At 36.6% G+C, this 27,027-nt stretch overlaps 1 protein-coding gene across 2 annotated transcripts in view; it reads left to right on the top strand.

The window, feature by feature from the left end:
• Positions 1-27,027, top strand: part of LOC143159575 (uncharacterized) — a 65,791-nt gene that overhangs the window by 17,156 nt on the left and 21,608 nt on the right. Inside the window, exons 9-13 of one of the 2 annotated variants that reach the window (XM_076336648.1) lie at positions 1,987-2,183; positions 4,499-4,563; positions 7,606-7,712; positions 11,008-11,119; positions 17,249-17,348. In XM_076336648.1, coding sequence (XP_076192763.1) covers positions 1,987-2,183; positions 4,499-4,563; positions 7,606-7,712; positions 11,008-11,119; positions 17,249-17,348 — 581 coding nt within the window. Of the gene's footprint in view, positions 1-1,986; positions 2,184-4,498; positions 4,564-7,605; positions 7,713-11,007; positions 11,120-17,245; positions 17,349-27,027 lie in introns of both variants that reach the window. The other variant, XM_076336647.1, reaches the window with a different exon arrangement.

Genomic DNA, 27,027 nt, shown 5'->3' with positions numbered 1-27,027 from the left:
AGGGTCAAAGCACACAAGCGTGGCACCAAGAGGGTAAAAGCTCCTTAATTCCAGCCTTGTTTAGTGACTGAGCCTGCTGTGTAACACAGGGTAAATCATGATGCTTCCTGTCTGTGTCTCCTTACCTGTAAAATTGGGATTATTACGTATGTTAGTCTGTTACCCTACATGAGTGTTCAAGACCAAGAATTGAGAGGTGTTTTGGGTGTTGGGTTTTTTCTGTGTCACACTTTAAAATGTTGAATGTTACATACTTGCCACCATCTTTTCTCCCTCCTCTTCCCCTCAAAAAAATAAAAATCTAGAATAACTTATATAAAAAATTATTGATTCCATTCAATTCTTTGTATTCACCAGGGTGGGGTTTTTTATTTCCCTTTATCTGTTTAGTGGTTTAAATAGTTTCAATGAATTCAGTCTAATGAAGTATAATCTTTACTGATTCGATGTGGGCTTTTCTAGGTGTCCTCCAGCTACCATACTTTCCAACTTTTGTACACTATCAGTATTAAAGTTGCTGATCTCTGGTAACAGAGCTTGTCTCTTAATCCTTTTTTTAAATAATGGGGTTATGTTCGAAGCTTCCCGATGATAAGGAATCTGTTCAAACTCCCATGAACTTTTACAAATGTCACTTAAGAGTTTACTGGTTTCTTTGCTTACTTCCTTCAAAACTTTGTGGATTTATGTTATACAAACTATGTTCATCTAACCTTTGCTGATAACCAGTTTGGTTGTATGTTCAGCACATTGTTCCCACTGGCACCCAAAAATAATTAATTTCAGGGATGGACAGATTTTAAGTATGTACAAAGGATCTGAAGGTCATTGACTTTAATGAGAATGGTGATGTTCACCACCTTTCATTATTAGGACCTTTTTAGAACAGTTTTGCTTTTGCAAGGGGCTGTATCTCCTTAACTTCTCTTTTTGTGTCTCTGGGACACTTGCACAAATTTCCAACTTCCTGTGAGAAGGGAGTGAGCCAGGTAGCCTTTTTAGAAGAATATTAAGGCTCTATTTTAATTTTCAGGTACTTTTAAACTTTTTACATTTTTTTTTTTTAAGTCATTACTTTTGCTCAAATTCTCTGTAAATAAAAGTCTTTTAGCTGGGAAGGCAAATATCTAGATCTCATCCACAGAACCCTGAAAATTCTGCCCCCTATTACTGTAATGACCAGCATGTGCCTCTTACTATGAGTTATTTGATCACTTTCTGTATATTACTCTTGTGAGAATGTGAGGAGGAGGAATATTTTCTTTTACAAACATGTCTGTAATTTTCTGTTTTACTGCTTTTCTTTTTGCTGTGCCTCATAATTTTCTGTTCATTCTGTCTTTTATTGTTCTGGGCTGAAGATCTTAACTTTCATATATCTTTCTGTTTTCTGATTATAACTTTTCTGCGTATAATTTATTATTAACATGTGAAATTGTCCTTAATAGGTGTGATTATTCCTGTTTCCTACTTCCCTTCGTCTCTGAGGCTTCCAGCACAGTCTGTTCTTCCTGCTTTGACTGCCTTTTTGCAAATCCAGAGTGCAGGATGTATTTACGTGTCTTCCCCTTCATGCTGTGTGTGCTGCTGTAGCCAGTCTAGGCTAGAATTAGCAGTTGTGGTTTTTCTTCTGAATTTACTCTTTAATCATAGTCTTCTAATTCTTTTGGCTTCTTTTTACTTTAACAATTTCTGTTAGTGTCCTTCTCCATTCCCTTCCCCGCTTTTATCTGTTTACTGTTGCTGTCTGTTTTATCTGCACTCCTTTGCCAGGCAACAAAATGCATCCTCTTATTTTTTTGGTTGAGCAGTTTGTTCAGTGCTTTTTCTTGTGTATGTTTTTGCAGAAACAACAAGATATGTTCTAACTCTTGATCAGTTTTATTTAATTGGTCATTACCATAAAATTCTGGTTTGTTGTTACTCATTTTTCTTTGGCTTTCCCTTTGTATTTATAGGGTTTTTTCAATGTGTTTCATATTCTAGGCACAACATAGGCTTTCCCATTGTAGAATGTTCCTCTGAAGGAGACTTTATTCTTTCCAAACCACCAGACACAGGGGGACTAATCTCTTTTGGCACTGTAGCTGAACAGTTGGTGTATGAATTGGGCAATCCTCGGCGGTATCTTTTACCAGATGTCACATGTGACTTTTCCGAAGTTTCCATCACCGAAATTCCAGGTTAGTCCTCTTACATGTTAAGAGATCTGTGTCAATGAACCGGGTTATCAAACTAAAGCAGTTACTTTAATTTCCATGTTTTCTCTGCATATTTCTTGTTAAATCAGTTCCTTAGAGTGTGATACTGTACTATACTGATTTTTTTCCAAGGACTTTTGCTAGAAATTCCTTTAGAAATTTTAACTGTGCTCTTATTTATCTTGCTGGCTGACTAATTTAAATCTTTGATCACTACTCCTTTTGCTTTACTTTTTAATGCACACCTTGCACCTACCAAGTCTTTAAACTCTGTATTCTGTTTGAGCAACATTGAGACAGCTCCACTATGATTTCAGTGGGTTTTTTAAACTGCAGCTCAGTTTCTTCACTCAAAAAAATGTATGTTTTGTACATGTTTTCTCATATGGCATTTGAAATGTTAGTAACAATGGAAAGCTGTGTCTTTCAAAGCACTACTTGGTAATGGTGTTTTTCTTAGACATTTAATTGGATCATGTTAAGTGATAAAAGTGTGCTTAGGTACAGGACTTCCACCAGAGAACCTCTGTTCGAAAAAGTCCATTTGCTATCCTTGAAACTCTCAACAGCCAGTAGACTAAGATGGGTATAATGTATGTTCTGGATTTAGCTTTAAAGGCAAAACACACAAATCCCCCCCCGGCTTAACAGATTTGAAGATCTGTAGGTTGGATAAGACAGCTTGAAAAAAGTGTTTAACTACAGTCATTTGAAGTTTGTTTTTACTGCATCTGTATTATATACCTCTTTTCATTCTAATGGAACTTATCTGTGACAGTATGCTGAGTGTCTTTATAAAACTTAGAACGGTTGAAATCTCAAATTAAAAACTCACTGTGATAAAACTCAGAACACTGTAGCATCAAAAATATTTTGCTTCAATAATAAAAGTACTGTAAAATTGTACAGTGAACCTTCTGCTCATGCAACATAACCAATGACAGGCTGATAAGGCCAGCTTGCTGCTCTTAGCCACTAGTCTTTTTTTTTAAAAAAAAAAAAAAAAACCAAAAAACCCCTAACCTTCCTATGAACTTTTAGCTTGCAAATGACCCGATATGACATGTTTGAACTTAAAATGAACTTTCACATGAACTTTCAGTTAGCCCTCTTAGAAATATAACAGATGGAAAATGGGCAGATTTCTTAAATATTTTTAATTTGAAGTGCTTTGACACGTACACCAGTAAAAACAGGCAAGCTATCTATTTTTGCTGTCTACATTGCCAATTTTATTGTCCTGCTGGATTACTTGCAGTGTTTGAACTGAGAGGTGCTTCTGTTTTCTTTTTGTCAATGGATGCTATGCATTTTGTTTTGTGGGGTTTTTTCTTTGTATTACTCCTTCACTTGGAACACGAAACTCTTCCAGATCTTCACCCTGCCTGCAGGAATATTGTTCTATATTGTGCTGGTTTTGGTTTGAGAGAGTTAATTTAACCTCATGTCATCAATCTTGCGGAGAGAGTGATGTTATTTGAGTGACATGTAAAATTTCTGGTAGTCACATCACTTTTTCAGATATGTTCTGATTTGATCTCTTCAGAGTACTTGTGTAAAGCTTTGAACTGCTTCCTAAATATTTGCAAGCACAGGTTAGGTACAGGTGAGCTACAGTATAATTCTGTCTGTCTGACATGAGGTGCTGATCCTGCACTGGTAATTATCAAGGAGTTGCACCTATTGATTTTCTCCAGTTCAAGCTTGAACCTGATACCATGACACCAGTTTTCTCCAGTTTCTTTTTGTCATTAATATTCCTAATACTGAACATGGTGGTTGCCCTGGAACATACATTCAGACTGTTCTGTTTCTGTTATTGACAAGAAGTCTAAAGTTAAGTTATCCCTTCACTTACTAAGCTATTGGCAAATAAGCTCTCACTGGTTTCTCATCTTTCTTGTTTTGTTTCTTTCCCAAGTGAAGGACTGCAGTCCACTCCAGCTGCCTACAGTAAATTGTATGCTCTGTGTGTGTTCAGTAACTGGCTGTTAAATAGAAAATAACTATTGGGTCTGAAGTCCGAAGGCTGCTTTCTGTGTTAAGTATTTCTTAAGTACATGAATAAACATTTCAAGCATTCTATTAAAAGACTCGTTGAAGTCATAAATTTAGTCACCAATTTGCTGTTTGCGTTTCTAAGGCAGGGAGGACTGTTTCGTGAGAGGTTCTCTTCTGTGGCAGTACAGCTATCAGTGATTTGCTTTTTAATTAAGTGCATTTGATTAATATGTATCAAAAGAATGTCTTTGAAGTTATATTGAAGAAGCTTAAATATTGATTTTTAACCACTATAGGTTTTGATGGTGGGGCAGTGAAAGTTCATGGAGCAAAAGGATCACCTCCTTCAACGTTTTATAAGGTATTATCTCTTTCAGTGGGGTGTAAGGTATTTTTGATTTACAGAATCTTATATTTTGGAGAAAATACTAAATATTTTCTGCCAAAAACTGTTACCACTTAAAAATCCTCATCCTCTCTGCCCCGAGAGTGAAAGAAAGAGGGGAAAAAGAAAAAAAGACAAACCTTATTTGATACATAAAAACATGTTAATTTGTATTAACATGGCCGGGGTAGTTCTTTTCTAGCAATAATAATAATTTTTAAAACGTCTTAGCCCACTAACACCTTTATACTTGCTGATTTTTATACTGGCATGTTAATTTTGTTCTATGTCCTTGTGAAATTTATCTGCCAAGTAGTTTTCAAAAGGTAAGTAATGAGTAACTACATCTGTCAAGAGAGCAGCTAAGAATGAGACTGATAGTCTCCTGAAATAGTCTGTTGAAAGAAACCTGTACTTCCAGTAAAACTGTGAAGTTCTATGTTTGTTACTATAGTCTTCTAGCGGTCTCCATTCCCTGAATGGATGCTAGGGTAATACAGTTCTGGTGAAGTACCAGTAGGGCTGGATCCTTTTCTTGTTTAAGCTACTGGCAAAACTGACTTTTACAGAAGCAAGGTCGAGATGAAATTTACTGCTTAGCACAGTCATACCAAAAGTGAGTTAACCAAAGCAGGGAATTGTGCTAATATTTCTGTTTAAATAATATAATGTATGTCTGAGCATAATTTTTCTTTGAAACTTTTCACTGCATTTTTAAAATAATTCTGACACTTTTAAAACCAGTTTTATATAAGAGAGTTTCAGTTTTTAAAAGACACAGTATTTCAAAGATGATTAATATCACCAAAGCAGGTTTGGTTTGGTGAGTTGTAAAGTCAGAATAGAAGAGCTCTGTAAAGGCTCCATAACTGAAGCGTACTGACAAAGCATTTTTAGAATTGAGTAGTATACCACAGGTCACTCTCTTCTCATGCCCTTAGTTAGTTTTCCACTTCTGTCAGCTTTCTAGTAATCACGTTTCTATCAGCTTTATGGAAAAGGGGTGTGATATTTTAAAAGTAGCATGGGAGTGTAGTCTGAACAATCAGATGGATTCTGAAAAATTAATTTCTAAACTTTCACCTAACATAATGAAGCATTGATGGGTTTTTTTGATAGGCAGCCTACAATTTCAGTACAATATTTTCTTGTCAGCTTTTTGCGTTTCCTCAGAACTTTATTAGTTCAAGAGTTCTAGTTACATAATGCTGGAACAACAAATTTCCTTTCTCTGAGTGATCTGTGTCTGCATTATCTGCATCTGGGAATAACTGTGTCTTTTTAATCTGAAAATAACGTCTTTGTTGTGTTTGAAACAACAACAAAATAGTCTTAAAACATAAATTATAAGCACATTTCTAAAAGATACTTAGTTTTAAAAATCAGGCTTACGGTGTCTTTGTATAACTGACGAAGAAGTCAATTTAGAAGTAATTCCTAAAAATGGCATAGAATGAAGAGTATACTTTTGTACAAAACATCAAATTCCATCAATGAAATGACAGCTATGCTAATGCTCTTATTATTCCTGTAGTAAATAGTGGAATTTGTTACAGGCAAATACAGAAGGCCGTGAATGTATGAAGCAGGAAATACTTTTTCTTCCTTGGTCCGAGTGTGCGGTTTGAAGCAGAGTATGTTTTGCTGCTTCTCACAACTTTCAGTGACTGTTCTGTTCAGCAGCCTTGTCCTCCTGCAGTTTTTGTTCTTGCCTTTACATTTCCATACTTCAGTATATCTAAAGGAAATAACTGAGATTTGAGATTTTCAGTTGATGAACCATGAAATGGAATAAACAAAACAGAATGACTGACTGTTTTTTACACAGCAGTAAAATAAGAATTAATTTTTAATTTATTTCTTATTTATTTATTATTGTCTTAAGTAGGGCATTTGAAAGGTATGTGTTTAGGAATATATTTTTTTAATATATCTTTTGTATATTAAACAGTGTAATGATACTCTAAAATATGTAAGTTAAACTTCCTGTGAAATATTTCTATTTTTTGAAAGTTTAATTGGCTGTCAGTGATAAATGGACATATGCTTTGCACACCTGTTTTAGAAGTTAATTTTTAGGAAATGAACTTAGTATGTTCAACTTGGCTAGGAAGTGACTAAATGCATATTATAACAAGCTAGAAATATTTTAAGAGTGTTACATCTTTCGGTAACCTTACAGTAAGTGTAGAGGAAAATTATTTAATTGCTGCATTAAAGGTGAAATGTAGTTAGTAAAACAATGATAAGAGACAGTGAGATATAAGGTAAATTTCAGGGAAAATAATGAGAAATACATTACCTGTGAAATAGCTTCTCAAAAGAAATAGCTGAAACACCATTTTTTGGGACACTTAAAAAGTAGACTAGGTAAAGTGTTTGAAAATTTACTGTAGGACAAACATTTCTGGTTGTTGAGAGTTATGGTGAATATCTTACCAGGTTCTTCAATTTCTGTTTTGTTAGGTAAGAAATGTTGAAAATGCTATTCATACTTAGTTTAAATAGATCTATTAAAGCTTTTCTACCATATATGGCCACACATTATGGTCATTACTTTCACTGTATTAGAGCTCTGTTAAGCAGCCGCAGCACTGGGAGTCTAGTAAAATGCTCATTAGTTAAATGTTTGCAATGTATAGCATGTTCTTTTGTGTGTGTATGTGATATTTTTCCACATTTACTTTAATACTTCTGGGAAACTTATGTCTGATCTATTTCACTGTGATGGATTATTCAGCTTTTCAACATCAGAATGTGTCCTATGTACCAAAATAGGTAAGTACAAGAGAATTTAAGGATGACGATGAGCAGTGATTCAGAGTTTCACAGTTTTGCAGATTTGAATCTTCCTCCAATAGAATTTTGAATTTTAAATAATGGAGTAAACTTTTGTGATGCTGATGATGGTTTCTTGCTATTCCGATTCTGCTTAATGTACGGATAACGATTGTCAGAGAGCATTTATAGCATATCAGTACTGAATCCCATGTAATTTCATAATCCCTTTATCATTAGGTAAATGCCACTTACCTTGATGGCTTCAGAGCTACTGCTGTCTGTCCAGTGGGAGGTCCAAAGGCAGTACAAAAAGGAAAACGCACTGCAGAAAGTATTCTTCAAAGGTTAGTATTTGACTCCTGGAAGGGGTTTTGGTTTTCAGAGATGATGAAAATAGAACTGTGACATATGGCAATCATACTAACCTTGTAAGAACCCTAGAAGATTATAATCTTCCAATTGGGAGGACATTTCAAGACTTAAGTAGCCTGCTTAGGAAACCTGTTTTCAACATACAACTACACTTCAGCTACATTTGACAGAGCGAGAAAGGTCTCAAATATTGTTGAAAATAGATGGCTGGATAGTGGAGAGAAACCCAAATTAATGAGGGAAAAGCTGTGATTCAGATTAAAATTTATTAGGTGCCGGAGAGAAATCTACGTGAAACTATTTTCACTGATTTTCACAGAACTTCTTTTTATCAAAAATCTTAGTGCTATGAAATGTAGGCAGTTTACTAAGTTTGTGTTTTAAACAAAATTATCTCAGTACCTTGTAAAATGTGACTAATGATTTTTGTTTGCTAGAACAATTTTACAATTGTAAGACAGACTGATAAACCTCTAGTCATATTATCATGCCAGTATATTTGGGCGAGGGGGGATTGCTCTTAACTAGAATTCCATATCCTCATGGAAGTCTCTGAGCATTTACTTGATAGCCCCAATCTTTCTAGTTATGAGATCTATCTCTTCGTGCCATGTTTCATATAAAACTTCCCCCACCCCCCACTATTATTGACCCATGCAGCAAGTACACTAGGATAGATACCTGTCAGAAATGCAAGGTTTACTGTGGACTTAGAGTGACTTACTGCTCGTGCCCCTGTACAGCACTGTGAAGGAGGAGCTGTGTGACTTCCCTCAAGAGACATAGCAGATAAGAGCGGGCTGATACGGGATGTGTAATTAAGCTATGAAATCCCTTTCTTCAGAGTGGTGCAAATGCTAAAAGTGTACATGTCCAAGAGCTACTGAGAAAATCAATGAAGAAAAAAAACCCCAAGAGCTGTTAAATACAAAGACTCAGAAGTCCCAGAAAAGCAATATTTTTGGGAGCTAGGTGATTATTTTGGAAATAGAATGCTATATTTTCTCTTTCATGTTTGCTCTTGGACATTATTTCAGACTGGACTACGTGAACGTTTGTCTGATTGAAACAGCTTGTGGTGCTACTGCCTCTGTGACCACTAGAAAATTAATTCAGCCTGCTTACTGTGCTGTCCTGAGTATCCTCAGAAGAGGGGTGATGTGAGGTAGCCAAAGGCTGGTTAACTGGCTTGATAAGTGGCCTCTAGCCCATGAGGCATGCCTGGAGCAGCCATGGCTAGTTCTGTGCATTAAAAATCACAATATACAGTATTGCCCATCAATATATTCTCCATCTTAAACAACGTCTTAAAGAGCTTAATGTGTGGAATCGTTTATTCAGCACGTTCGAAAGATTTGTGTATGTCAGCCCAGATACAGAATAAGAGTTAAGCTATTCTGATCACTGTCAGAATGCTCTACCAGTAACTACATCTCTTTAGGAAGCTCTGACTTCATTCTTTCCACCAATTCCTGTTGCAAGAGAATGTCTTTCAGGAGGACATGATCTTTCAGCTAGCCAGCTTCCAGCCCGTTCCAGATTAAATTCTGCCCAGTAGTCTAATGGCAACAAGTACAGAATAAGGTGCACAAATTTGAAGTGCTTCATTTGTAATGAAGACATTAAGCAGCTTTGGCAGCTTGTAATATGACTTTCACTTCTTCCTTGAATGCTTCTCCTTTATTCATTTTTGAAAGCAGGAGAGATTTGGCAGTATGTGTGTGAAGAAGTGTCTTTGGAGTAGTCTTTGGTGTCCTTTTATTTTTGATGGTTCTCTGTTGCATTACCAAGACACGTGAAAGGGCTAAAAATTACCCACAGAATGTATTTTGAACTCTAGTATCTCTAACTGTAATGTTTGTAGAGAAATAATTTAAAAAATAACTTACTATAGACATGGTTTGCAACTTTAGGTACCTTAAATCAAGTATCTGTCTTTCTGTGGTCATCAAAATAAAGATGGCCTCATTTGTGGTACATGGACCACCTTCAACTCTTCATAACAATTGGAAAATTACATTTTGTATTTAAGTCCTGTATGCTGCTTCATTTTTCAGGTACCATGCTAGTATTTACAGCACTGATGATATATTAACAGTGTCTTCAAAATGTTCCACTGATGCAAAATATTTTTCCCATCCTAACATAATTCCAATGTTTCAACTGATAAAATCTTCTATATAGCTAGAAGGGTGCCAGACCAAGATTACTGGGAAACCAGTTTAGGTGCTTCAGAATTTAATTTATTTTTTCAATCTGCAACATGATAGTAAATTGGACTATTTTTAACGGTTGGACTCTTAAAACTTTTTTCTAACTTTTTTTACTGTGATTTTTTTTTTTTTTTATTTTTGGACTTCGTGTGATTATTTTTGATGATAAAACTATAGCGGTCATTTTCAGTTTTAGTGCTTGAGAGTTGCGCTGTTTTTCCTAAGAGTTGTTGCAAACAGTCTGTTTAATGCAAATTTAATATTTGTCAAAAACCAGTATTAATTCCTGGCTCTCAAAGCAGTGCGTGTTTTCATGGTGTACAAAAAGAAGCTAATGTTCATCCCCATTATTAATCATGATTGGACAAACTTGGCACTCTTGACACAATGTGCTTTTGGTGGAAATATCTTTATAGAAAGAGTTTGAGGGATTTCAGTGCCAGACTGGAAAGGAATGACTAATGAAGAAATGTTCTCTTTAAAAACTTTATGTAGTTTTTGGCATTTGAGTCTTATGTTCATTAATCCCAAATAAATACCTTTAAGGTTTGAATAAAAGTTCCTTCTTCAGTTCGATATTTTTTTTTTCTCCCCGCCCCCCCCCCCTCCCCCCTCCCCTTCTTCATTGGTGCCTGTGATGTAATGAGGTAGTTTCATGTATTTACTGGTAGTTCATAATGCCTTATAGCAGAAACAGTTAAGAACTGAATTACCAGTATGAAAAACAGGAAGACTGCATATACTGTAATTATATTTCAAGCTGTCTTTGTTTTAAAGATAAAAGTAAGAGCTGAAATCCATTTATTTGTCTTTGCCTGTCATCTTTCAAATAATTTGAATAAACAAAAGGCTCGGTTTAAAACCTAGGGATAAATTCAGAGGCATAACTTCCTTGTCAGTAATCACTTGATTTGTAGTATTCGGATGTATTTGTTTAGTGTAAAGTATTCATAGTCCAGTTTACATGACAGAGCTAACTCCTGTGGACCACACAGGGCTACTTCAGATAATCATTTTGAGGCAGTTTACTAATAAAAAAAATCATTTGTTGCAGGACTCGTCTTATTTTCAGTCAGCTTGGGTATGAAGATTACAGTGCAGTTAACATACAGGTTTTAGGGTCTGAAGATACATATGGACCTCATGCTAGAAGGAGTATAGATGGTGTAAGTATTCAGTGGAGTGTTCTTAAACTTTTACTGACCTCTTTTAATCTTTCCATATTGTTATCTTTTCCACAACTTTAAAGGAAGTCACTATCATCTTGGGAATTTCACCCCATCATCTTGCAAAGAATTCAGTGTCACTACTTAGTGTACAAAATTAACACTGACAAGGTCTTTGCAGTATTGGGTCTTCCAGAGGCACTGATATGCAGTCTTACAAAAATGTTATTGTAGTCTGTTCTGATGTTGTTCATCTGAAGAAAGAGCTTCTTATAAAAGTTCTTAACGATGTAGACATGTTGCATTAGATAGAACTCTAAAAGACCACATTATAAAGGTTGCAGAGTCAGGCAATGGCAGAATTATTGTTGCCTGTGCAACTTTAAAACTGTCTGTGAGTGTTATTTGTGAAACAGTCTTCAACTATATAATCCTGCATTGTATTTTGGGACTTGTTAAATTCATATGTAGGAATATGAATGATGGTTATAGCCACTGCAGCTGTGATATGCATGGTCTCTTTTCCTAATCTAGAATATGAAAGTCCTTTTTAAAGGAAAAAGACTGTAAATCTTGTCCTCACTTACATGCACTTTAAATATTTAGACAGTTTAGTTTGTTCCGAAACAGTAGTATCTAATTCTTCTTTGTCAATGGCAGCCTTGCAAAACTCTTAAGGTACACGTGGCAAAACTCAGCTCTGTGAGTTTGATCTTAGAAGTGCCAACACTTAAAATAGCCGACAATATGTATAGGAAACAAGAATGTGATGTGGAGAAAGGCGGTGAACTTCTTACTATAGAAATGAAGTGTTCTTAGAAATTGGGCAAGTTATATCTGCAGCTGTTCATTTTAGTGCTTGAACTTCAGTTTCATTCTGTGCAGCAGCAAGAGTTGCTTCCTGATGAACCAGCTTTATAATGTGGTCTTTTTCCTTTTAGGACCTTTTAAGTTAAGTGTGTTACTGAGACCGTGGAATCAAAATTTTGCAACATAGGAACAGATGTTCCAGATGTTGAACTTGTCTGTGTTCTGGTCGTACCAGCTCCTTATGATTATGCATTGTAATACATTCTTTAATTAGATCATTACATAGAAAGTTTTCTGTCTCATTGTATAGAGTGAATAATGATTTGAAAAAGAGCAGTTTCTCCTTCCTTATTGTTCAGTTTGCCTTGCTTACGGTACATTAAATAAATTTTCCAAGTGAAATTGAGTATTTGTAGTATTTTCTGTATTTCCAGCCTCAACTCCCAGGTCTTATATTAAAAGTAAATAGAGCATTATCTCAATTGTATGTGCTTCCCATACATGCCTGAAATAGGATGTGAGAGCTGAGGCTGAAATACAGGAAATCACTCTATTGCCTTCCCCCTTCACCTGGTTCCTCCAACAGTTTAGAAGAAACTAACCAGAGGAGCTTTCATCTGGAAAGCAGCTGTAGTAGCTTGAGGAAGAAGGGGTGGGGAGTGGGGTTTGCTTTTCCATGTAAAATACAAAGTCATAGAATCCTAAGGAAAACATCCGCCCTTTGGAGCTGCAGGTAGGAATAATGTAGTCTCTTAAATGCTCTTTCCTACCACATCTTTCCATACAAAATTAGACATCGTTATTTGGGTTGCAAATAACAGTGCTCAAAACCAGAGCCATGTAATGTTAGGCAGTATATTAACACATAAGGAAAGCAGTTCCTGCTTTGAAGATTCTACCATCTAAATTTAAAGAGGAGAAGCAAATGTGTATATGAATACCAGGACAGGATAAGTTGAAAAATATTTGGAGCTCAGTGTAGATGTCTGGTGTGGCTGGACTAATTCTCACACAGGTCTGTCAAACTGGGTGCAAACATTTGCCTTTGCAACTCTGAAATCACTGTATATCCCAGGCTTATTCAGGGCTGTATACTGTAGTCTGAGCTGCTCTGTGGAGTATTGCCTGTTCCTGACAACACAAAGCATCTTTGAGAAATCAAGAAATGCTTGCCTCCTTTCCTTTCTCACTCTTCCCCATCTGTTTACATGGTTGTTGCTTGCCACTCTGATAGCTTGCTTTGTCAGCAGCAGCCCAGCATGAGCAAGAAAGGGACCTGAATCAGCACTGAGTAACTCTAGTGGTGTTTAATTTTTAATACCTCCTGCTCTGTGTTTTTTCTGTCGGGGAGGAAGAGGGGGTTATGACAGTGTCACGGCATCAGGGAGTTCATGGTTTAGAAATACTGGATGTGTTTCATGTGAAAGGTATCTATTAATAGTACATCAGGTATTAGAGTTTGCTATATAAAAACTGTATGTGCTGTGTCTGTTGGTTTTCTACTAATCGTTTGTTAACCATTTACAACACATTGTTAAGACTTGATGAAGTATAACTTTGTTTTGTTTTAATTATGATACTGTTAAGATAAATGACTTTAAAGTAGTCTATGTATCCAGTTTTAATACTGGATTCACCCACTCAGAACAGGATTCAGCTTATTATTTTCATAGGCCATTGTATCTTGCATCTGTGGGCAAGGAAATAAACCTAGAACTCAAATGCAATATTGAAGACATGGTACAGTTTAGAACCAGGAAGCAGATACGAATGCTAAGTATGTTTTCTGCAAGGGTATTTCCTATTCATTAAATTACTACAAATAATAATTAATCTCTTAGTAGTTTTGGGAACACTGAATGTTAAAAATAAATGCATTTGTTGAGTTTGTGGCATGGCTGCATATTTTCTGTGTAGCAACAATTTTTTTTTACAACAATCCAGTGAAGCTTTTCTAAATTAGAAAACTGATTGGTTTCTTATTTATATTATCTTGATCAGGACATCTGTTTCTGTATTCATAGAAGGAAATTTCTATCCTTTCAGTGATACACGATCTGCTGGAATAATATAACCTCTCCTACCTTGGCTCTGCTAAACTTTTATTTTAGGGTTTAGCTACATGAGTATCAAGATAAACTAATAAAAATGTGAATGAAGTTTGCAGGATTTCCTACATGATAGTATTGTGTTAGGTATTTTCCAGGCTGGGAGCTTGGAGGCTGAGAAATGAACTGTGTGTGTCTCCCTGTGAGTGTGCCTACGTAGGGGTACTTCAGAAAGATGAAAGCAATTATATTTACCATTACAGTACCTCAGAGTACCTCTGTGTGGATATGCCACTAGAATAGGAAGTAGAGAAAAATCATCTTTCAACTTCATGAATATTTAGGATTTAGGTTTGAACATTCTAAAACAAGAAGGCCCTTCATTATTGGGTTTTGGCTGATCACCAGCTATAAAGTCAGGAAGTTTTCCTCCCTTAGTATAAGCTGGCATAAGTGAGCTTGTTCGTGTTGGGGTTTTGTCATGTATTTGAGTTGGAATAGAGCATTTAGTAGTCTGTTAACATAATGGTCTCTTTGGGATACTCATAGTAGCCAGAACGCTTGGTGCAGCGTGTTACAACATTTATGATAAACACCATTTCAGCAGCTGCCACTAGGAAATACATCCATGTTCCTACATTGTTGAAGTTACTTAAATTCCTGAAATTGACTTGAGATTTTCAAATGTTGACATGTTCAACAGTTTTGCTTTTGGGAAAAATGTACTGTATACACACAGGAAAATGATACTAATATACAAGACATCAGTATTTCAGAAGCTAATATTCAATTTGCTAGTTCATGTAATGTTTTTAAATGTGGGCAAATCAAATAAATAGCACTAGAGTTAGGAGATGTGTTAAAAGACGGGCAATTTAGGAGTTCAGATCCAGCATGTAGTTTCTTTGAAGAGGGAAAAAAAAAAATTTTTAAGTTTAAAATATTTAGTCAAGTCTTAAAATTTGGGGGGGGGGGGGGGAAGACAGTCTGTTTTGTTATGATACTGTTAAATTTACTAGAATTCTAATGAGTAAACTTATATTTTGTTAGGCATAATAGTCTAGCATTTTTCACTGCCAGCTGTTTAAATTGACAATTGCTTCAAGAAATTCTAGAATTGTTTTTGACATGACTTCTAGTTCTTGAAATCAGGGACACCCATTCGACTTTGGGTAGTGAATAAGCATCAAAACATACAGTAAGAAGGATGAGACATGGTTTGATCGCAACTTTAATTCAGTTCATCTAACAACTGCCTGCATATAATAACAACTTCAAGGTGTTTATCTCTTCTCTCCTGTTCCTCTGTATTAGAGGAAAGATGCTGTTAGCATGAAGAAAGGTTCCTCTGTCTTTTCGGAGTTATTTCGGAGTTATTTCGGAGTCATTAGAAATTTGGTGCTGTGTAGGATGATGCTGTTCCTTAGCCCAGAGGAGGGAGGGCTCCTTTAAGTAGTCATGGCTCCATTCTTTTCATCTGACCAAAAAAAGTGTCCCCTCTGCTCCACACCTCAACCCCTGAGTTTTGAAGTTGGGGCTGTTGAATTCTAGCAGCATCTGTATCATTCCTGTCTGAGTATTTAATCTCTGCTTTCAGAAACGTCACTGGTTTCTGTATTTGTAAAGAAATAGGCTTTTCGCTAAAATCTGTTAAAAGTGTTACAGTAGGAGGCAAAATGTTATTTTAAAATATTCTTCATGATTTCACGCATAATTGGGAAGCTATTAAATGCTTCAGAAATTATTATATGTAAGGAAAAAAAGTTGGAATAAACTAAAAATGGGTTATTTAGTCATGTATATTCATTTCCTGGTATAGCAAACATCTGGCTTGGATCTTCCAAAATCCAGTTGTTCCTTTCTTCCAGGAAAATATCCTCTTCAGTAGCTATATGTTAAATTTTCCTTTACTTTTCTACGTTTTTAGCAGAACAGCTACCAAATCTACAAGAATTCTTTAGACAGGGTATTTAGAGTGTTACAAAGTCCTCTGACCTGTGTAGAATAACAAAAAAAAACCCAAACCAAAACAAAAAACACCCAAACTTTGGTTCGTTTTTCATGCTTTTGTGAAATAGATCCTTTCCTGTTGACTTAAAAAAAGGACATAAACACTGAAAAAAATCCCCTAGTATCTTGTAGTCAAACTCCTCCTTTTTTGAATTTTCCATTGATTTGAGTAAGCCAAGAATTTCATGTAAGGTTACCAAAGAACCTTTAGAAACTTTCTTTGTGCTCATTAATAAAAAAAGCTGACTTCCAGAGAGCTGACTATCAGAGAGAAGAAATACCCTGCTGCAGAACTCCATACTTGGAGTAGTGCTGTGTGAGAAACTCCTGACCAGTAGATTTTGATACCTTGTGCAGTCCCATTTCATATGTATGATGGAAATGGTTGTGCTTGTGCTTTGGGACAAGTAAGAGGTGCTTAGGGACAGACTTGTATTTTGAGCAGGTTTCACATTTTTAGAGATTGAAAGGTAGACCAAAGGTGGTTCTTACCCGTGGCTGCAAATTCTTGAATAAATATAGTCTTTGCCCTCAGTGAGACCTAATGTTCACTCTAAGGCTTTTGCCAGTGTATTGATTCCAGTGGCAGATCTGTCAGTGGCAGAAAAGAGATTTTGAGAGAAGTAAAATCTGAAGTGAGAGAGTGCTTATCTGCAAGGGCTGGTATGTTAGTTGACTATAGAGTAGGGAGCAGAGTACTGGTTGGGTTTACCTTTAGAGGAGTGTCTGCTCTCTTCTCTGGAAACCTGGTGGCTTTTACAAGTTCCATTCTCCCATTTAACTCCCAAGGATTGGGTTTGAATTATTTTCTGCAAGATCTGCTTACTTCTTGATCCTAAGAGAAGTAAACCTGTCTCTGTAACTTGACACCCAGGTATTCTCAGTGCACTTAAAATAAGAGGAAAGTAAGTTTGCCAGTTCCACTTGAGAGTGAAGCAAAGTATTTAGTTTCTTATGAAGTATTGTTAGTTATAGTACTTGATTCTTTGAGAACGCTGGAGAAGCACAGTGTCCTGGCAGTCTGAAATATCCAATAGCTGATTTCATGGTAGCAAAATAAAAAAGATCATGAAACATTAAGAGAAAGTTACAGTGATGCTGGATGAAAAGTCACTGAATGAAAATTGTAGTTTGTAGTAGTGAGCACTAAACACTTCCATTAGACTTAACTTGCATGCTGAGCTACAGTTATTTTTCAGTTTGGTAAATTTAACTGATCGTCTGCATCTAAGCTAATCTAATTTCTACTTTTTTGAAGCAGGGTCCTCGGGAAGCTGTTATTTGGCTAGCTGTACACCATAAGCAAAAAGAGGCTGTAGAAATCTTCTCCAGAGAGATTGCACCAGCTGGAACTGGCATGGGTAAATATTCACATCATCTTCTAAGAATTTTAAAGTTACTTCTTTTTTTCCTGAGCATGACTAGCACCCAAAGACTTAGTCGTGTTCAGTTTCATTGCACTGTGTATAGTGAAATCGTAATTGTTTTAAAGGTATTTATGTTTGGTGTAGAAATGGGACCTGCAGACATTAGCAAAATAATAAAATGAAAGTTCTGGAAGTCCATCTTTTTGTTCCTTTGAAACTCTTTATCCTTCCGTTGCTGCTACTGTCCTTTCCTGCCTTTTTTCCTTTTCCTCATTTCTCTTTGTTTTCCTACCCATGGTTACACTGATGTGCAACAGTGTCTTACTCTATTTTAGCATGTTATTAAAACTCAGTAGTGCTATGAGACCTCACTGGCAATAAACATTAAGAATGTTAATCAGCTGTTAAAAATTTATCATAGGCTATAACATTGCAGTTTATGAAGAGCTGTACAGTTTGAGTGTTTTGAAGGTTCTCTTCAGCACTTACTTACCTGATGTTACTGCAAAAGATTTTTATAGATACTACTGTGCTTCTAACCTGTTTAATGTGTAGCTGGTTGTGTAGGTAATACAATGTTCAGATACAATTCAAAACTTTTTAATATGATACTGCAGTGAGAATGCTAACAACCTGCATCTAGTTCTTTATTTGCAGTGTGTATTAACTACTGAACTTAAATTCTGATCCTGCACTATTAAGTCTAACTTCAAATTAATCTGTCTTTAACTTTGATTTTGTATGAATTTGTGGTGTACTGCAACTATTGCAAGATTTATTTTTTAATTGACTTGTGAGATAAAGTTGAAATACTGGGACTTAATTATGTCCATCTTAGTTTTGAGTGTGTATTTTAAGTATTTGCATAAGGGTGACGTAGTGTGAAATGATCATTGCTTCTATTTTTTACCAAATGTTTGTTCCAAAAAACCTTTACATTTGTTCTTTGTAAATATCATTAGATTCTCTTCACTTTCTGGGAGGACTTACTGTTTGATTATTTTGAGCAAACTCTTCTTTTTTTTTTTTTTCTTTCTTTTCTTTTCTTTTCTTTTTTTTTTCTTCTGTTCTCCTTCCTAATCACTTAAGTGTCACTGCTGTATCCACCTCAGTTGTAAGTAGCACATTCATATGTTGTGATTTACTGCTTACATTATGGATACTCATCCCACTTTTATTATCCGTTTAAAATTTGGACAGCTTATTTTGAGGACTAGAGCTCAGATATTTTGCAATGGCTTCTGCATATCTTATGGAACAATATATCGAGGGTTTACATAGATCTTCAAAATTAAATTACAGGAGCTTAACCTGAATCTCACAACTTCCATGGTAAATCTATAGAATCCTGATTAATGGAGGGGTGGTTAGGTGTTGCCTTGCAGTTAAGGAACTAATAAACATTTTATTTTCAATGGATTCAAAATTGTATGGAAGTGTGCACATTCTGTGTTGTAGTCTTTACAGTCGTAGCAGATATAGTTGATGCAGGGTGGGGTTTGGGTTTTTTAAGTTGTGTTTATAGAGGCAAGGTCAGTGTATGGTCATTGTCTCTCCAAATTCTTAACCTGTGCTGCTTCTTTCATAAAGCAACTGCTGTATATATAAACCTTGTTTGAAGTCTGAAAGTGCTAGGTTTATTAAGGTTTCAGTTTTTTCCTTTCACCACCGTTCCTCACAGAATGAAAAAAGTCAAAAATCTGCGCTGCCTGGGTTGGGTGTAGTATGTCCAGTATTGAAATGGAGTTACCAGAATATGTGAACATCTGTGTCTTAAAGTGGCTGGCAAGCTTTCAGTTCATGTTATCAGGGCTCTTTGTGATGAAACAGATGTGTTCCTGTGTAGAAGCAGGTTAGGCAGTCCGTGTGGACGATGGTGGGGGTGCTGGTTTTGTTTCCTAAAGGAACAGCTTAAACTTTTTAGAACATCCTGTAGCATTTATTCTCCAAATAAAAAAAAAAAAAAAATCTCTTTCAATTCATAGAACCGCTGCTAATGAGCAGCAATGGGAAAGAGCATATTTCTGGAATCATCTGGGGCATCTGGTGATAAATAGCACTTTTGCTTGCCAGGTACAGGGCTGCAACAAGGTTTTTGGCCTCCATGATGTAAATTACTAGTGTCAGAGGGTATCAGAGCTGTTTACTGACATGCTTCCGAGTGCTTGAGCAACCCCATAAATAGTCATTTTTTTTTTTTAAATTGAGGAAGATACATTGAGACTGCTTCATACAGTCACTTCTTTCAGTTGCTGTTGTCTGGTAGATTTCCATGTTACCTGCACAGATAAACTCTGTGTATGCAGGGAAGGGTCAGATTTGGGAACTAAATGCTTAGTAGGCTGCTTGTTGATGTGCAATACTTTTAAGGCAGTGGTTATGAGGAGTCTTTTTTGCTTTTCTTACTTTCTTCAGTGAGACTTAGCAAAAAAAAAAAATTGCATGATACTGCCAAACAATAATTAGCAGTGTACTAATAACTCAATCCGCTTAATGATGCTTAGTTTCTGACAGTGGCATAGGCTGCCAGAACTTGCTGTGAAGAGCAGAACAAGGAATGCCCACTGCTTAATTGTCTTAAAACAGACAGCTCCATATCAAGGCTTAAATCAAAAGTCTTGTCGGATAGATGTATAAGTGATCTTGGGAACAGAAGCCAGAACCAAGATGATTGTTGTTGTCCTAAGTGAATTGTCTAATAACAGGACCTGCTGTTCATTTCCCACCCCCTTCTCCCTCAGCTTTTTCCTCCCCCTCTGTTTCACTGGGCCATTTTTGCAAATGATTGCTATTCTCTAAAGTGTAACAAGCTTCAGCAAGAAGCAGAGCATGCTCCATGGGAGTTTGGTCACTCTTATGGGAAGGCTGGAGTGTCCACAGACAGAGAAGAACCCGGAACTTGAACCTCCCATATCTTGAGTAAGTGCTCTGGGCAGTGAGCCCCTGAGGTCCCTTTTTGTACAGTGCTGCACCACTTCTCGCTGGGTATTGAGCAAAAATAGCTGTTTAGCACATCCCACATGGGCCTATGTATGATGTAACCTTGTGTGGCTTTGTTCTGCCAAAATGGTGGCAGTTGTGGGGATGCACACCAGGTGAGGTTTTAAGCATGTGTGGCTTTTCCTGATGAGAACACAGGCACACTTTAAGCAACAAAGTCCTGCATTTCGAGGATTGCCAGCTTAGTCATGCCCCTGCCAGCTCTCCTGTGTTAATTCTCTTCTAGGAGGAGAGGTAGTGACTATGAGAATGATTGCAAATAACCCTTCTTTCTTATTTTGTATATTCTTTCAATGAAAAACTGAGGAAAAGCAGCAAGGAGAAAGGAGGAGCTGTTGACTTGTAGGGTGATGTCACCTGAACTGAAACACTTCATTCCATTATTTTTTTGACATTTTGAGTGACCTTTAAGAAGCAAAGAACACTTACTTGGTCTGTACCAGACAAAAAGGAAAAAAGAAAAAAAGGAAGTTTTGCTCTTCTGCTTGGACTGTATCTAGTGATGGTGAAGTACTGTTTTTAACTATGTTCTTCTTTCACCTCAATAGCAGTTTGGTGTGTGTTACTCTGATGTGTGGACAGTGGTACAGGTAACAATCTTCATACATAGCACCTTTCATCCAAGAATCTTTAGCAAGCTGTGTAAACACCATTGACTAAGCTTTCTAATGTCTAGTAACATTGGAAAGTATTCTGTCTGCTTTACAGATGGTTTCCTGAGATAGTGGAAGGAAGCATAACCACAAAAGAATTTGAATTGGAGTCCCGGGTTCTGCTTTCCCTGTAAGAAATGGTAGAGAGGAACTCCACCAATATTTAAGGGGACCAGGCTGGCTAAAACTTAGGAATGGGGAGAAGAGGGATGGAGAAAGGAGATTTGATGGTTCAGAATAAGGGTGGGGAGTCCTAAGAGCGCCTGCTCTGGTCCATGGGATATTCCAGAGCTCATATCTGAGAGGGAGGCAGCACTGAGCCTAGGTTGTTAGATTTACCTGTGTTTATCAGCTATATCTTTTGAGATGAAATCCAGGAAAACTGTCACTCTTGGTGTTTCCTCGGGTTGTTTCAGCCTGCTAATACCTACTTGTGGAGCCTTGAGCTGGATTTGGTAGGCAGTTTTATTTTGGTAATAGTATCATAATATGAGAATTATAAATTGTAGGTAAAAGAGGTATTAATTTCTTCAATAGACAGTACTAAAAGCCTAGCTTTGGTGGCTTTCACTTAGGCTAAATTTAAATCACTTGAGTCAAAATTTTTTTAGCTATTTGCCTTTTTGAGGGAGTTTTCAATTACAGTTTTGAGGGAGTTTTCAATTACAGTTTTTCAGACATTTCGGGGACCAACAGTAACACAAAAATAAATTATTTTTCTTCCTGTGATTAAAAAGTGTATTACAACAATTTTGAGGAGTGATCTTCCTAATGCCTCACAGCAGAGACTTAAAACTTAGGATGTTAGGTTTTGAGTGTCAGAGATGTGCTTTTTAGCTCTTCTAGTGAATTTAAAGTCTTAATGTCAGTATTTCTTAACTTTTGACTCATTTTGCAGCTTTGATTATTTCAAAACATTTTTGGATATAATACATTTTTTGTGTGTTTGTATATGTAAAGGGTAATAAAACTTAAGCCTCATAAAAGGAGAGCATTGTATAACTTATGATCAATTTGAGTGCTGATTTCCCCCTCACTACCCCGTTTATGGTAGATCTTTACTTCTGATAATCAGTAGAAAGACAACGATCTCAAGGTGGTGTGCTGATTTGAAATTTTCTATTTCTTATGAAATTTCATCCTCTGTGTCAGAAAGAAAAGATAAAGGAATGCTACCTGTATGTTGGAATGGGCTGAAGCATGTGTCTGTCTGTGCTCTGCAATATAGACAAGGAGTTAGACCTGCAAGAGAGGAGTTTGGGAAGGTGGCATCTTTTAAAAAGCTTCCATAATCAAGAGCGAAAGCCTGTCATAGCTATTCCCTAACACTTTTTTTCTAATGCTTTTTTTGAATTCCCATTGTTTTTGTTAAAGACCAGTGGGGCACATGAGTGTACTTGCACAGAAATTTTCTGAAGTATTATTAAAACTGCAGATGACATTCTTAAGCCTGGAGAAGAATTTGAAGTTACTGTATATAGACATGCCATACATTAGAGAGTGATTTGTTGCTTATTTTCTGTTTGGAATGGAAGGCTTTTACTGTAAACTTCTGTTGAGCATGGTATTTAGTTTGCCAGTTCGAACACTTAATCAGTTTTAATTTGGATTATGCTCTTCTGATGGGCTTAAAGGGATATGAACTATTAAAAAAAAAAGCCAAATACACCTAATCCGATCTTTTTTTTTTTTACAATTAAAACCTGAGTTTGTTAAACTTTCAATTGGTAAGAGTATGCTTTTGGTTTATTTCTCAGTACTTTGAAAGTTGCTAATAGCCAGGTTTTTTAACAGCAACTAGCAAGTTTGTTTGGTTTTATGCATGTATGGTCTCCTTAAAAAAAAAAAAAAAAAAAAAACAACAAAAAAAAAAACACCAAAAAAAACCCCCAAGCTTTAAATGTGTCTGTAATGTTCAGTCTTAATAGCTGTGTCTTCGCAGCTATTTTCCTGTTCTATAAAGTGAGCTTTTCTATACTTGGCAGTGAAGAATCCTAGACACACAGGCTCAGATTTTTAAATCTGTAGTAGCCTGGGGGAGTTCAGTGCAGTTCCACAGCAGTTCTGCATTGCCCAGGCTACAGAAATTCACCCTCACTTCATAAAAGCTAGCAATCACAGACCAGGTTTGTACTACTCAGTGAAAATGTCTTCATTATATACAGTCCAGTCAGCCATATGGTTAGCACTTAAATAATTTGTGGTGTTGTACTGTATTTATGTTGTCATCTTTAATTCAGATATTTTATTCTGAATAAAATGCAGTGTAGAAGAGGCTCAAGAAGAGCATTGCTGTGGGAAACTGGCATTTATAGTTTAATAGGGGTTCAGTAGCTGAGAAATGTTTTACTAATAGCTGAAATCATGTGCTGACCCTTATTTCACATTAAAATGACCGGAGTTTGACACTAAGATGACAGCTGGTTAATACAACTTGAGATTTTAAAGTGCTTGAGTATATGTAAATATTATGACTGATCTCCTAAGTGTGTTGGAAGATACTTCCAGAAATGTACTCCTTCTAACAGTTTACTGCAGTCCCCATTTTTTGAGAATAATATTGCAGAAGATAAACTATCTGCTGTATTCAGAGGACATAGATAGAATAATTAAGATCGTATAATTGACCCCTGTAACAAAGATTGTATGTATTTTGTACTTCTGCGCAACTATTGTAAGAACTGTTGAGTATAAAACCTTGGATTTCAGATTTGTCTAGTTCGATCACTTAAAATAGTGCTTGAGAAGTAGACTTCTTTGTTTTATATATATAAATCTATCATATATATTATTCCTTAGAATATGTGGTAAATAGATTAATAACCTTTTGGTTGAGCTAATTCAATCAGTGGAAATATGAGGGACAAACCATTTAGGGTCAAAAATGGTAAGTTGGTGAGCAAGAGACATCACTGTATTTTGGAACTCAGTGAAGTTTCAAAGAAAATAGTGTCACTTGTTGAATTTAAAGTACTTAAAGCTTTTTAGATTTCCACTAGTGAGAGCGTTTTCATGCTTTTTTACTCCAAAACATTTTACAAAATGTTTCATGCAGTCTAGCATCTTTCATATATTCCATGTTTTATTCTGTTGAAAAATATACAGATTTGTACAGAAATACTTTTTTTTTTTTTTACAGAAGAAGAGTAAAGAATAAGAAGTAATAAGCCAAAATTGGGTGTGGACATTAAAGTAGGATTTGAATAAGATAGAGGAACTATTAGGGAGGCAAAACATAAGGCTCGCCCACCATCAGAAAATCCAGTGTGGAGTTACGAGAGCTGGAAGGAATGAAGCTCTCGTAATTTTGCTGGGAATTTGCATCTCATAGGTTGATTGCAGGTTCCAACCGGAGCTTTTCCTGCCTTGGGGCATTTTACAGGGTGCTGTATCTATGGCATAGATGATAATGTATTAGAACGTGGTGGTTCTGCATGTTGAAATAGGTGCTTGTTTGGGCTGATTTTAAACATTCTTTTTGCCAGGGCTGGTTTTCAGTGGATCCGCTCCCTGAAATGCTTGTGTGAACGCCAGAGCTGGTGCAGGGAGGAGAGAAGAATGAGTGACAAAGGATGAGGAGGGGGGAGCTGTGACAGCCCCAGCTGAGAGCAGCATTGATTTTTCCCAGTACTCTTTTGTTTGCCTGCTACCACTGTTCATGAAATTTGTCAGAAACTTGCTGTCTTTTCCAGCATATCATATATAGGCTTTAAAAGCATTGGTATTTGTAAGTCCATCCTCAGATGAGTTTTGTAGGGTGAGAAAATAAAAAAGATTGAGAGGCAGCTGGAGAGAGAAAACATACATGGAGGATCAGAAATGGTGGAACTGCTGTATCAAGGAGTATATATTGAGTGGACTTCACCTTGTGTTATTTACATGCACATCTGTTACCACACAGCTGCCAAATCATGGGGCGGGGGGTGTTAGCATGCTTTGATATTCTTGAGATTCCTCTTCATCCTTCAGATTTGGGTGAAATTTGCCATTGGACCCAAACTTTGGGGTCTTGCAGGTGTGCTGGAAGAATCATGAACACAAAGGAGAACCTGACAAATACACATACATGTACACACAGAGGATGATGGTTTGTTTTTCCTAAGGTAATTGGGCTGAAAATGGGTAAGATTGCAAGTAGGCTAGAGGGAAGAGTCATAAAATGAAAAGAGGGGTTAAGACAGTATGAAGAATTGTGCAGATTAACCAGAGAGAAGCACTTGCTAAATAATAATTAATTCTTTATTTTGTAAATTCAGTGTAGATTCAAACCTTTAAGCACAGAATCCAAAGGAAGGGTCCTATACCAGTGCTTAGTTGCCTAGAAAGAAGTAAATTTAGTGGACTCGGTGCCTGACACTTTTCCAGTCATGCCATGTATTTGGGAGTTAATGAAATCGGTGGAATCCAAGTGGTGTAATCCCCAGTACTGACTCCTTGCTTTGAAATGCCCAGACACCTGGAGAATTTGTAGTTATCAGGCACTGCGAGGTAAGACATTCTCAGAAATAGTGGGCTTTTGGATCATACAGACTTGAAGCAAAATAAATATCGTGATATTCAGCGTGATGATTACACCAGACAAATACTGTATCTATAGATGAACAGAATATAAATAGATTGAAAGGAAGGTCTCCAACTTAAAGGCATCACCTCATTTTGCAATGCATCAGTTTTGTGCTGTTCTGAGGCACAGAAGCTGGCAGATGGGTGGTGAGTTGTTTGTCAACTTGAAGTGAAGCAACTCGTTCAAGAGGGTGACTAGTGGCAGATAGGATGACACTGTGCTTAGTGATACTTTATCTGCCTTGAGGAACTAATGAACGGAACTCTAATAGCAAAAAGTGGTCATGTAAAGTTTCTGGGAAAGGAGATCAACAGCTTCAATTTAGCTGATAATCTTATCAACTTGATACTGCAGCCTGATTGATACTCTCTACAAGTATGACAAATTATTCATGTCATTGTAGATAAAAATAAGTCTTCTTCCAGAAAGGAAGGAGGGAGAGCATCTGCGCAGATATTTAAGCAAGGAATGTAAAGTAAGCAAAGTACAGCATGAGTAGATCTTTTTAAAGATGTCTTGGGACAACAGTTGATCTAAGGAGATCGCAGTTAACTTAGCAGAAGTAAGTCTGGCCACAGTGACAAGCCCGCTGTTACCTGTTGCCTTCTTTGTTTTACTGGAGAAATGTAATGGGGGTCTGAGCCCTGGGTTGAGGTGAGGTGTTGTGCTCTAGTGCTGTTTACACGAATGACAAATCACTGATTATAAGCCATAATTGATTTAAGATTTGCTTAATCTTCTCTGCCTGAAATCTAAATAGGAATTGCATATAGTTAAAATTAAATTGTCCTCACAAGCGCTCCCATCTTATTTATGTTAACATAAACAATGGGTTGGATAATGGTAAGATAGACATTAATAACGTTGCAACTGGAATATTGGCGTAGCTTTGCTCTACAATTGCATTTATGTGCAGGGGTAGCTGTAGTATCTCCAGAGACAGATCTGCTGTTACAGTAGCTTATGCTGGAGAACTTTGCAAGACTAGCAATAGCAAGCAGCACTAGAAGGTTATCATAGCCTCGAGGTGTGAGCAGTGGTTGCTCTTAGATGGATTGTTTTCTTGTCAGTGTTTAGAGGACTGCTTTGTTGTAGGAGCCAAGTTCCATTGTGTGAGAGCACAGGCAAGTGAAGAGCTTTCTTTGAGAGCTTTCAGGAAGCTGAAATTAATGTCGGAGCAAAATCTGGTATCCCTAATGAGCAGTTCAGCTGCCTAGCAGGAAGTGAGCCATGTGACAATCCACAGATAAATTAACTAACTTTATGAACCTATATTTTCAACATGACCTTACCATATCCAGCCTCCTCCCCCAGCAACCTAAATAAACAAACTAGGAGCATAATTCAGTAAAAGAACTGCAGTTGGTTTTAATGTTGAATGGCAGTTTTCTGCTTGAAAGAGTGCACAGCTAATATGTATAGGGCTTCACTGAATCATTTAAAATTGTGAAAGAAT

Source organism: Aptenodytes patagonicus, chromosome 4 (assembly GCF_965638725.1).
Source record: "Aptenodytes patagonicus chromosome 4, bAptPat1.pri.cur, whole genome shotgun sequence".
Taxonomy (NCBI): domain Eukaryota; kingdom Metazoa; phylum Chordata; class Aves; order Sphenisciformes; family Spheniscidae; genus Aptenodytes; species Aptenodytes patagonicus.
The sequence above is the reverse complement of the archived record's forward strand: the minus strand, read 5'-3'. Positions and strand labels throughout refer to the sequence as shown.